General features: G+C 45.4%; 1 protein-coding gene across 3 annotated transcripts in view; it reads right to left on the minus strand.

The window, feature by feature from the left end:
- The window catches only part of OBSCN (obscurin, cytoskeletal calmodulin and titin-interacting RhoGEF), a 370,748-nt gene that overhangs the window by 57,711 nt on the left and 299,348 nt on the right, over window positions 1-13,689 (minus strand). For all 3 annotated transcript variants that reach the window (XM_063924540.1, XM_063924539.1, XM_063924541.1), the window contains exons 78-82: window positions 5,583-5,658; window positions 3,064-3,185; window positions 2,473-2,670; window positions 1,502-1,546; window positions 262-357 (exon numbers count right to left, since the gene is read on the minus strand). In XM_063924540.1, coding sequence (XP_063780610.1) covers window positions 262-357; window positions 1,502-1,546; window positions 2,473-2,670; window positions 3,064-3,185; window positions 5,583-5,658 — 537 coding nt within the window. The remainder of the gene's footprint in view (window positions 1-261; window positions 358-1,501; window positions 1,547-2,472; window positions 2,671-3,063; window positions 3,186-5,582; window positions 5,659-13,689) is intronic.

The raw sequence follows: 13,689 nt of genomic DNA on the forward strand, positions 1-13,689 counted from the left end.
CTACTTTATTAAACAATAGCCCCAGAAAGTCAAACATTAATCCAGAATATTATGTCATCGCCGTTGAGCTTTCTGCTGGATTTGGTGGGCCTGTGCTGCCCAGCGCTGCCATCCGTGCTTTGTGGGGTTGGACAACACTCCCGGAAGGAATTTGGAGATCCCTTTAATGCCTTTCATGATCCAAGAAAGGTCTCCTAGATCCTATATAGTCAGGTTTCTAATACATATAAGATCCACATTAGTAGATGTCTTGGGTATTACCTTCCACTTTTACAGATAACGTGATGCTGGAACCCTTTGGTACTTTTTTATTGGTGAATCTCTCCAGGAACATGGGGGGAACCGGTTTCTCCAAATCTGCAGCCAACAAAGAAGGGAATAAATGTGAGGCTCAGCCAGGTAGCGATCCCCGGCTTCTTTACCCTAATGACCAGTGAGAGGACTTATCCCCACTGCCTAACACCACAGGGTATCCGGGCGAAAGATTGACAATATATTGGTCGACAGTCAACAGGTCAACACCATATGGTCCACAGGTACAAAAGATGGACAGATTTGTAAGGTCAGCAATGCTTAAGGTTGACATTTGTAAGGTCAATAGGTTCAAAGGGTCGAAATGACAATGCTTGACACGTATCTTGATTTACTGTCCACGAGGACATCTATAGTAACCTGCTGGAAGTGTGGCAGGCAAGGCGCGCCCGCGTGGGTGTACGTTTGTATGGATGGTCACAGAGCTCAAAATACGTGTGTTGACCATTTTTGTGTCATCCACTGTCGATCATATCGTTGTCAATCTATTATAACCAGGGCCAGATTGAGAACGTAAAAGTGTCTCACATGGGCAGCACCAGAGGTATATTGTGTAACCGTGGCAACAGCACCACCCTTCACATGTCAACAAAACATGCCTCACGTGAGAGGCCTGTGACCAATCCACCCCTGGCCACACCCCATCACAGACGGTAATTTGACCAGATTTTCCACCCATCCAGTGTTTGTCGGCACCCCACCAGCTGTAGATCAGGACTGGTCATCAGTTTATGCCCGTGCAGAGATTTGCAGTGGGCATGGTGTGGAGAAGTGCTACGTTCAATTTTATAGAATGCACTTTACACATGTTACCTCAACACTGATTGGTTGCCATGGGCAACTGCTCCACTGGCTCACTTCTCCACTCTTTTCACAGACCCCTTAGTCACTGGCTAAATGGCGTTTGTTTCATTTTGTTGTTGGGTGCCATAGAATATACTACATAATACACTCACATGCAGCAATTTATATATTCAACATGCAATCTTCAAACTAGCATACATGTATCTTATACACAGTGTAGTCGTCTCATTCTGTGTACTGAACCATTATGCAGCCCATCAATTTACTAGGAGCACGTAAAATCGCTAAGGTACAAAGTGGCTCGTGCCTCACTAGTCTAATGTATATTGGTTCAGCACACAAAGTGGCTGGACTGTAAAAGCGCAGACAAAACAAGATGGCTGACCTCCTGCGTCATCCGCTGACTTCTCTTTCTGCAGTTCCCCGGGCCCTGAAATGAAATAAACGTGAGGCTCTGAGGGATGGATGTGGGGTTAAAGCACAATGATTTATTCTATTGAATATTTACTCGTACAGCGCGCAGCGATATGAATAAACGGCCCACGTGCGTGATGATGAAGCCGTGTGATTCAGCCGGGTACAGAATGTATCTCTCCTGTGTTCCCTTTTTCTAGTTCTCTCTGCAGAAAAGACTAAACAATTGCGCAATGTGGCTGCATAATAGACGCCTGGTACAATGGGCTCAGGTAATGAAATAACAGGCTGCTCTTGACACAAGTTACTGGGCATAAACACGAAGAAAGGAGGGGGCTGTGTGTGAGCCACAGGATACGCTCATCTACCGCTGCTATGCAATATATGACAGTGTAAATACCAGGCATGATATAGCGGGACTACTATAGGCTTCCCAATCATCGCAGCAGCTCAGAAGTAATTAGAGATCATTTATTGTAAAAATGGAAGGGACATACATGAGACGGCAGTTGTCCCTGCTGTACCAGGGAGGCTTTTCTAGTGTAATTGATGCTGATTATCAAATGCATTTGTTGCCCGTAAAATAAATGGCTTACAGCATGGGTGAGAAGTAAGATTCTGTGACACGTGCCGGGCATAAACTAGACCCCTGACGCGGGTTGTGATTGATATGCCGGCGTTTGGGATGGCTGCGGTCAGAATACAGACCGCGGCATCCTGATATTCCAGATTCTGACAGGGGAAGGTAAGTATACTCACCTTCCCACCCTGGCCCCCTAACCATAACCCCACTCCCCGCAGCCTAAACCTAAACCTGACCACCCTAGGGTGACGTGGAGAAAGGGGGTTTGCACTGGCTAGAGAATCACTGGCTTCCTGATGAACCAATGCAATCACATAATGCATGGACAAGGCTGATGTGTGCGACTGCCAGGCATTTACCTTTGACCGTCAGTCTGGCGGAAGAGTACGCAGAGCCGGACGAATTGCTGATATACGTGGAATATTCCCCGGCGTCCTCCTTGGCCACGTTGAGAATCTCCAGTGAGCGCTTCCTCTTCTTCTCCGTGATCAGTATCCGGTCTGACGCATGGATGGGCTGCCCGTCTTTGAACCAGTACACCCGCGGGCGAGGATACCCTGAGGGTCAGTAATGGGCTGAGCGTTAGTTCACAAATGAAATACAGACATCCCGCAGAACTGCCACCGTGACTTACCAAACCATTAATAACCTGAGGAGGCCTCAATGTCCAGCAGTAACGGTTCCACCTCCAGGTATAGAAGCCTGGAACGTGTGCAACCTGCTCTGAACAGCTGATATCTTTGTGGTCCCCCCCACCCTTCCCCCCACCTTCCCGTTACTTTCCGGTCACCGTCCTGGAATGGCGCGTACATTTCTGCTACTGTGCATCTAATTCTGTGCTGCGACTCTGTACCAACCAAATGGGACGCATGCGCAGACGATAAACTGCGTCCAAAATCGCTGATGCCTCCGACTCATAATCAGGCCCCTGATTGTTATTTAATTTGTACCTTTCACTCTGATCTCGAATTTTGCAATTGGTGTCCCGGGTGACACCAAAATATCTCGGAGTTCCTCTACGATCTGCGGCAGATGCTCCTGCTCTGTGGAGGATTCGATCCCTTCCTGCTCTCTGCACACAACGATAAGAGGATAGAAAGAAATGAAGGAATGACACAGACGCACAACGTGATGGCTGCACAGAGCTGTATGCTTATTCACAGTCACCAATGGTTTGTACCGCGCAGGGACTAGGCGACGGTGCAACACAACGATTGCTCACATCTTGTATCATTGGTCTCATGCACAATGATCCAATAATGTCACACAGGGAAACATATACCGAGGAATAATGTACAATGTCTCTATCAGAAAGTGGCGTTTATCAGTAATTCGGACGCAGGGCAGCAACCATTTAATATACGCAAATGTGTACGGTCACATTAAGGAGAGTTGCGATTAACGCTGCAGTTGCAGGCCTCTAGTCAGGTGTGTGTCATACGTGTCAGATATTACATACAGTAGCCGGTCTGGTGATCAGGAGACTATCCGCTTACATACAAGTCAGGTGTGTGTCATACGTGTCAGATATTACATACAGTAGCCGGTCTGGTGATCAGGAGACTATCCGCTTACCTACAAGTCAGGTGTGTGTCATACGTGTCAGATATTACATACAGTAGCCGGTCTGGTGATCATGGGACGGGACTCTCCGCTTGCCTACAAGTCAGGTGTGTGTCATACGTGTCAGATATTACATACAGTAGCCGGTCTGGTGATCAGGAGACTATCTGCTTACATACAAGTCAGGTGTGTGTCATACGTGTCAGATATTACATACAGTAGCCGGTCTGGTGATCAGGAGACTATCTGCTTACATACAAGTCAGGTGTGTGTCATACGTGTCAGATATTACATACAGTAGCCGGTCTGGTGATCAGGAGACTATCTGCTTACATACAAGTCAGGTGTGTGTCATACGTGTCAGATATTACATACAGTAGCCGGTCTGGTGATCAGGAGACTATCTGCTTACATACAAGACAGGTGTGTGTCATACGTGTCAGATATTACATACAGTAGCCGGTCTGGTGATCAGGAGACTATCCGCTTACCTACAAGTCAGGTGTGTGTCATACGTGTCAGATATTACATACAGTAGCCGGTCTGGTGATCAGGAGACTATCCGTTTACCTACAAGTCAGGTGTGTGTCATACGTGTCAGATATAACATACAGTAGCCGGTCTGGTGATCAGGGGACGGGACTCTCCGCTTGCCTACAAGTCAGGTGTGTGTCATACGTGTCAGATATTACATACAGTAGCCGGTCTGGTGATCAGGAGACTATCCGCTTACCTACAAGTCAGGTGTGTGTCATACGTGTCAGATATTACATACAGTAGCCGGTCTGGTGATCAGGAGACTATCCGCTTACCTACAAGTCAGGTGTGTGTCATACGTGTCAGATATTACATACAGTAGCCGGTCTGGTGATCGGGGATGAAACTATCCGCTTACCTACAAGTCAGGTGTGTGTCATACGTGTCAGATATTACATACAGTAGCCGGTCTGGTGATCAGGGAACGAGACTGTTTAACTACAAGCCGTCAGTGCGGATTGTGACCGGAGACCCAGACGGCGCTGAAGATTTTCTCGGGAAAGGCAATGTGTGATTATAGTACCCAATATATGTATCCAGGTGCACCTTGATAAATAGCGGATTATTACCAGGGTACACCTGTCTGACAGTGAAAGCACAGGCTGAAATCTGCAGTCCTGGCCCCAGAATCTCCCCCGGAGCCCTCGCTGCTCGCAGCACGGAAATCACTCATCATAACATGAATCAGACCTGAGAGTAATTCCCTCTCCGGTCGCGGCAAATACTCCCAGACTATAAAATGTTATTAACAAATCTAATTTAGCTCCCATCCCAATTTCATGCTCATTATAAAACCATTTTATGCGGAGGGCGGCCGGCGGGCGACTGCTCATCTTCACCAATTTACATGTTAATAAAAGTTTATGTAACATTTAGCAAATATATTCTGTCACTGATCACAACGAGAGAGGGATAAACCACGGCCGAGGCTGCACAGCCGCACGGCGGCACCTGGCGGGGAAATAGCGCTTACATGGCTTACTGTGCGGCGACTCTGTTCATTACAGTGCCCTAAGGGCTACGGATTAGTCTTTTGTCGCAGATTAAGTACAAGGCACGGCGCTGGACATTCGTATCGGACACCTGTCTTTTTCCTTTTTACCCAGATTAGCGCTTGGACTGCAAACAGCAGCTGCACGCAATTCCAGCGCCAGAGTCCAGGGTATGTGTTATAGTACTTGTAGGACGCATATTTCCTAGAAAAACCTGTGTCAGGAAGCTTGCTGCGTCTAAGTCACAGAGTCCGTGGTGCGCCAAACGGGGTTATTAGGCGCAATATGAGAATGGGTGTATGAGAACACACCTGTAACACACTATTACCTGGCTGTTACCTGTTATTGGCAGTATAACACTCTGTGTTGTAGATTACCTGGACTCATATCCTTTGGCGCTGAAGTATGATGATGTTTCTGTCGCCTCCGCAGTGTCGTAGTCTGAACTGGTCACTAAAATATAAAAAACACACAGAGTATTACACACAGGTATAACACACGGGGAATAACACACAAGTATAACACACGGAGTATTACACACAGGTATAACACACGGAGCATTACACACAAGTATAACACACGGAGCATTGCACACAGGTATAACACACGGAGCATTACACACAGGTATAACACACAGAGCATTACACACAGGTATAATACACAGAGCATTACACACAGGTATAACACACGGAGCATTACACACAGGTATAACACACGGAGCATTACACACAGGTATAACACACAGAGCATTACACACAGGTATAACACACGGAGCATTACACACAGGTATAACACACAGAGCATTGCACACAGGTATAACACACAGAGCATTACACACAGGAATAACACACGGAGCATTACACACAGGTATAACACACGGAGCATTACACACAGGTATATCACACACAGGTATAACACACGGAGCATTACATACATGTATAACACACTGAGCATTACACACAGGTATAACACACGGAGCATTACACACAGGTATAACACACGGAGCATTACACACAGGTATAACACGGAGCATTACACACAGGTATAACACACGGAGCATTACACACAGATATAACACACGGAGCATTACACACAGGTATAACACACAGAGCATTACACACAGGTATAACACACGGAGCATTACACACAGGTATAACACATGGAGCATTACACACAGGTATAACACACGGAGCATTACACACAGGTATAACACACGGAGCATTACACACAGGTATAACACACAGAGCATTACACACAGGTATAACACACTGAGCATTACACACAGGTATAACACACAGAGCATTACACCCAGGTTTAACACACGGAGCATTACACACAGGTATAACACACGGAGCATTACACACAGGTATAACACACTGAGCATTACACACAGGTATAACACACGGAGCATTACACACAGGTATAACACACGGAGCATTACACACAGGTATAACACACAGAGCATTGCACACAGGTATAACACACAGAGCATTACACACAGGTATAACACACGGAGCATTACACACAGGTATAACACACGGAGCATTACACACAGGTATATCACACACAGGTATAACACACGGAGCATTACATACATGTATAACACACTGAGCATTACACACAGGTATAACACACGGAGCATTACACACAGGTATAACACACGGAGCATTACACACAGGTATAACACACGGAGCATTACACACAGGTATAACACACGGAGCATTACACACGGAGCATTACACACAGGTATAACACACGGAGCATTACACACAAGTATAACACACGGAGCATTGCACACAGGTATAACACACGGAGCATTACACACAGGTATATCACACACAGGTATAACACACGGAACATTACATACATGTATAACACACGGAGCATTACACACAGGTATAACACACGGAGCATTACACACAGGTATAACACACGGAGCATTACACACAGGTATAACACACGGAGCATTACACACAGGTATAACACACGGAGCATTACACACGGAGCATTACACACAGGTATAACACACGGAGCATTACACACAAGTATAACACACGGAGCATTGCACACAGGTATAACACACGGAGCATTACACACAGGTATATCACACGGAGCATTACACACAGGTATAACACACGGAGCATTACACACATGTATAACACACGGAGCATTACACACAGGTATAACACACGGAGCATTACACACAGGTATATCACACACAGGTATAACACACAGAGCATTACACACAGGTATAACACACGGAGCATTACACACAGGTATAACACACAGAGCATTACACACAGGTATAACACACGGAGCATTACACACAGGTATAACACACGGAGCATTACACACAGGTATAACACACAGAGCATTACACACAGGTATAACACACAGAGCATTACACACAGGTATAACACACGGAGCATTACACACAGGTATAACACACGGAGCATTACACACAGGTATAACACACGGAGCATTACACACAGGTATAACACAGGGAGCATTACACACAGGTATAACACCAGAGCATTACACACAGGTATAACACCAGAGCATTACACACAGGTATAACACACAGAGCATTACACACAGGTATAACACACAGAGCATTACACACAGGTATAACACACAGAGCATTACACACAGGTATAACACACAGAGCATTACACACAGGTATAACACACAGAGCATTACACACAGGTATAACACACAGAGCATTACACACAGGTATAACACGGAGCATTACACACAGGTATAACACACGGAGCATTACACACAGATATAACACACGGAGCATTACACACAGGTATAACACACGGAGCATTACACACAGGTATAACACACGGAGCATTACACACAGGTATAACACACAGAGCATTACACACAGGTATAACACACGGAGCATTACACACAGGTATAACACACGGAGCATTACACACAGGTATAACACAGGGAGCATTACACACAGGTATAACACACGGAGCATTACACACAGGTATAACACCAGAGCATTACACACAGGTATAACACCAGAGCATTACACACAGGTATAACACACAGAGCATTACACACAGGTATAACACACAGAGCATTACACACAGGTATAACACACGGAGCATTACACACAGGTATAACACACGGAGCATTACACACAGGTATAACACACGGAGCATTACACACAGGTATAACACACGGAGCATTACACACAGGTATAACACACGGAGCATTACACACAGGTATAACACACGGAGCATTACACACAGGTATAACACACAGAGCATTACACACAGGTATAACACACAGAGCATTACACACAGGTATAACACACAGAGCATTACACACAGGTATAACACACAGAGCATTACACACAGGTATAACACGGAGCATTACACACAGATATAACACACAGAGCATTACACACAGGTATAACACACGGAGCATTACACACAGGTATAACACACGGAGCATTACACACAGGTATAACACACGGAGCATTACACACAGGTATAACACACGGAGCATTACACACAGGTATAACACACGGAGCATTACACACAGGTATAACACACAGAGCATTACACACAGGTATAACACACTGAGCATTACACACAGGTATAACACACAGAGCATTACACCCAGGTTTAACACACGGAGCATTACACACAGGTATAACACACGGAGCATTACACACAGGTATAACACACGGAGCATTACACACAGGTATAACACACTGAGCATTACACACAGGTATAACACACGGAGCATTACACACAGGTATAACACACGGAGCATTACACACAGGTATAACACACAGAGCATTGCACACAGGTATAACACACAGAGCATTACACACAGGTATAACACACGGAGCATTACACACAGGTATATCACACACAGGTATAACACACGGAGCATTACATACATGTATAACACACTGAGCATTACACACAGGTATAACACACGGAGCATTACACACAGGTATAACACACGGAGCATTACACACAGGTATAACACACGGAGCATTACACACAGGTATAACACACGGAGCATTACACACGGAGCATTACACACAGGTATAACACACGGAGCATTACACACAAGTATAACACACGGAGCATTGCACACAGGTATAACACACGGAGTATTACACACAGGTATATCACACACAGGTATAACACACGGAGCATTACATACATGTATAACACACGGAGCATTACACACAGGTATAACACACGGAGCATTACACACATGTATAACACACGGCGCTTTACACACAGGTATAACACACGGAGCATTACACACAGGTATATCACACACAGGTATAACACACTGAGCATTGCACACAGGTATAACACAGAGCATTACACACAGGTATATCACACACAGGTATAACACACGGAGCATTACACACAGGTATAACACACAGAGCATTACACACAGGTATATCACACACAGGTATAACACACGGAGCATTACACACAGGTATATCACACACAGGTATAACACACTGAGCATTACACACAGGTATATCACACACAGGTATAACACATGGAGCATTACACACAAGTATAACACACGGAGCATTGCACACAGGTATAACACACGGAGCATTACACACAGGTATATCACACACAGGTATAACACACGGAGCATTACACACAGGTATATCACACACAGGTATAACACACAGAGCATTACACACAGGTATAACACACGGAGCATTACACACAGGTATAACACACAGAGCATTACACACAGGTATAACACACGGAGCATTACACACAGGTATAACACACGGAGCATTACACACAGGTATAACACACAGAGCATTACACACAGGTATAACACACGGAGCATTACACACAGGTATAACACAGGGAGCATTACACACAGGTATAACACAGGGAGCATTACACACAGGTATAACACAGGGAGCATTACACACAGGTATAACACCAGAGCATTACACACAGGTATAACACACAGAGCATTACACACAGGTATAAAACACGGAGCATTACACACAGGTATAACACACGGAGCATTACACACAGGTATAACACACGGAGCATTACACACAGGTATAACACACGGAGCATTACACACAGGTATAACACACAGAGCATTACACACAGGTATAACACACAGAGCATTACACACAGGTATAACACACAGAGCATTACACACAGGTATAACACACAGAGCATTACACACAGGTATAACACGGAGCATTACACACAGGTATAACACACGGAGCATTACACACAGATATAACACACGGAGCATTACACACAGGTATAACACACAGAGCATTACACACAGGTATAACACACGGAGCATTACACACAGGTATAACACATGGAGCATTACACACAGGTATAACACACGGAGCATTACACACAGGTATAACACACGGAGCATTACACACAGGTATAACACACAGAGCATTACACACAGGTATAACACACTGAGCATTACACACAGGTATAACACACGGAGCATTACACACAGGTATAACACACGGAGCATTACACACAGGTATTACACACGGAGCATTACACACAGGTATAACACACGGAGCATTACACACAGGTATAACACACAGAGCATTACACACATGTATAACACACAGAGCATTACACACAGGTATAACACACAGAGCATTACACACAGGTATAACACACGGAGCATTACACACAGGTATAATACACAGAGCATTACACACAGGTATAACACACGGAGCATTACACACAGGTATAACACATGGAACATTACACACAGGTATAACACACAGAGCATTACACACAGATATAACACACGGAGCATTACACACAGGTATAACACACGGAGCATTACACACAGGTATAACACACAGAGCATTACACACAGGTATAACACACGGAGCATTACACACAGGTATAACACACAGAGCATTACACACAGGTATAACACACGGAGCATTACACACAGGTATAACACACGGAGCATTACACACAGGTATAACACACAGAGCATTACACACAGGTATATCACACTGAGCATTACACACAGGTATAACACACGGAGCATTACACACAGGTATAACACACACAGGTATAACACACGGAGCATTACACACAGGTATAACACACGGAGCATTACACACAGGTATAACACACAGAGCATTACACACAGGTATAACACACGGAGCATTACACACAGGTATAACACACGGAGCATTACACACAGGTATAACACACGGAGCATTACACACAGGTATTACACACGGAGCATTACACACAGGTATAACACACAGAGCATTACACACAGGTATAACACACGGAGCATTACACACAGGTATAATACACAGAGCATTACACACAGGTATAACACACGGAGCATTACACACAGGTATAACACATGGAACATTACACACAGGTATAACACACAGAGCATTACACACAGATATAACACACGGAGCATTACACACAGGTATAACACACGGAGCATTACACACAGGTCTAACACAGGGAGCATTACACACAGGTATAACACACGGAGCATTACACACAGGTATAACACCAGAGCATTACACACAGGTATAACACACAGAGCATTACACACAGGTATAACACACAGAGCATTACACACAGGTATAACACACGGAGCATTACACAGAGATAAATTACGAGTAACCCTTCTAAGAGTGGCTGCAGCAATTTGGTGGTAATAGTTTGTGCGTGTTGTAATTTCGTTTCATTTTTACGTGATGTTTGAAGCAATATAACTGTTACAGCTGAACTGAGCTGATAAACCAGTCCCTGTGCCTCGGACGTTGCTGAGAGGTGACCAGGAGCTGACGCTGCCTTGTACTGGATTTTCCAGGAAGTCTCCCGTCACTATTATACGGTCGGTGAGATCAGGACCGGTGCAAGGTTTCCCGGGACCCTAGGCAAAACTTCTGCCTACCGCCCTTTCCCCGTACCCACCCTTCAGGTGAAAGACATGCTGCTGCTCTCCCCCATCCCCAGTCTGTTGCATGTCTGCTATCTTTTCCCCATCTCCCCAGTGTGTGTGGGTGCCTATTGCTCTCAGCCTCTCACCCCCCCCCCCTCCCCTCTATTAAATGTCTTGCTATTCTATTCCCTCCACCATGTGTGTTCATGTTGGTGCTCATTCCCCCAGACTGTGTGCATGCCTGCTGCTCATCTCCACCCCCCACCCCCTTCCCAATTGCTGCTCTCCCCCTCTTTCCTTATTAAATGCAGAGAGTGCACTGTGCAGCCACCTTACCTGCAGGCTGCGATGCAGAGTTGAGACTGAGTAGACTGTGAAAGAGCCTGGAATGAAGAGCAGCGCCGCATGTTACCCCTGGCCAAGACTCCAGGAGCTGTCAAAGTTACTGCCTAGTCGCTGCTACTGTAAGATATGAGTGCCAGGGGTATTGCGACGCCTGTGGGAGGTAGGACCATGCTACCTTTTTCAGGCATCTGCAGCAGGCCGCCCCCTCAGGTCCCGGCGCCCCTAGGCAGCTGCCTAAAGCTGCCTAGTGGAAGCTCCGGCCCTGGGTGAGATACATTAATAGGTAGTTCAAGGTTTTGAAAGTCTACCATGGAATTGTTCCACATCCCTATCTTTTTCACCATCTTCAGTGTCTATTACTTTTTGTACGTGCTGCACAAGATTATGGGGGTCATTCCGACCCGATCGCACGCAGCGGTTTGTCACTGCGGTGCGAACGGGTCCGGAATGCGTCGTTGCCCGGCGACAGGGGTCGCAAGAAGATTGACAGAGAAAAGGCGTTCCTGGGCGTCACCAGACCGTTGGTGGACGTTTTTGGGGAGTGGTGGAGAAGACGCAGGCGGATGTCTGACGTGAAAGCCAGGACCTGCATCACTGGAGCTGTCGCTCAGGGTAAGTATGTCTAGGGCTGGTCTTTTTTTACACAATTTTTTTTTAGCATAGCATGGCGGCACAAGCGTTCGCAGCCCTACTAAGCTAAAATACACTCCCCCATAGGCGGGGGCTAGTTGATCGCACCAGCAGCAAAAGTTGCTGGCTGCGATCAACTCGGAATGACCCCCTATATTCATTGCATGCAAGTATTTCAAATAAAATATAAAGTTGTTATGTCAGTGTGACGTCTGGCGGTCAGAGAATATTACCAGCGGTTATGCCATGTCATTTGTAGCTGTGTCTGTGACTTTGAAGTTGTTTTCTATTGTTTGTCCCCCATAATGTTCTAGTAGTGCTCATAATTCATGTGGTTTCTCATGTTTAATTGTTTATTTGTTTCACCATAATTAGATTTTTTTTTTAAATAAACATAATTAAAAAAAAATTATGCTGCGCAAGTGCCCCCTCTGGAGTTTAGTTACATGTACTACAGTACAATGATATTGCAACAATTGCAAATGGGGCTATCTATGTGGGTACCTTACAGTTACAGGGTGAGATAAAGCTTTATATTAGACTGATTGTAAAATAGCAGCACATGCA

Source organism: Pseudophryne corroboree, chromosome 5, assembly GCF_028390025.1.
Source record: "Pseudophryne corroboree isolate aPseCor3 chromosome 5, aPseCor3.hap2, whole genome shotgun sequence".
In the NCBI taxonomy this organism is placed as follows: Eukaryota; Metazoa; Chordata; class Amphibia; order Anura; family Myobatrachidae; genus Pseudophryne; species Pseudophryne corroboree.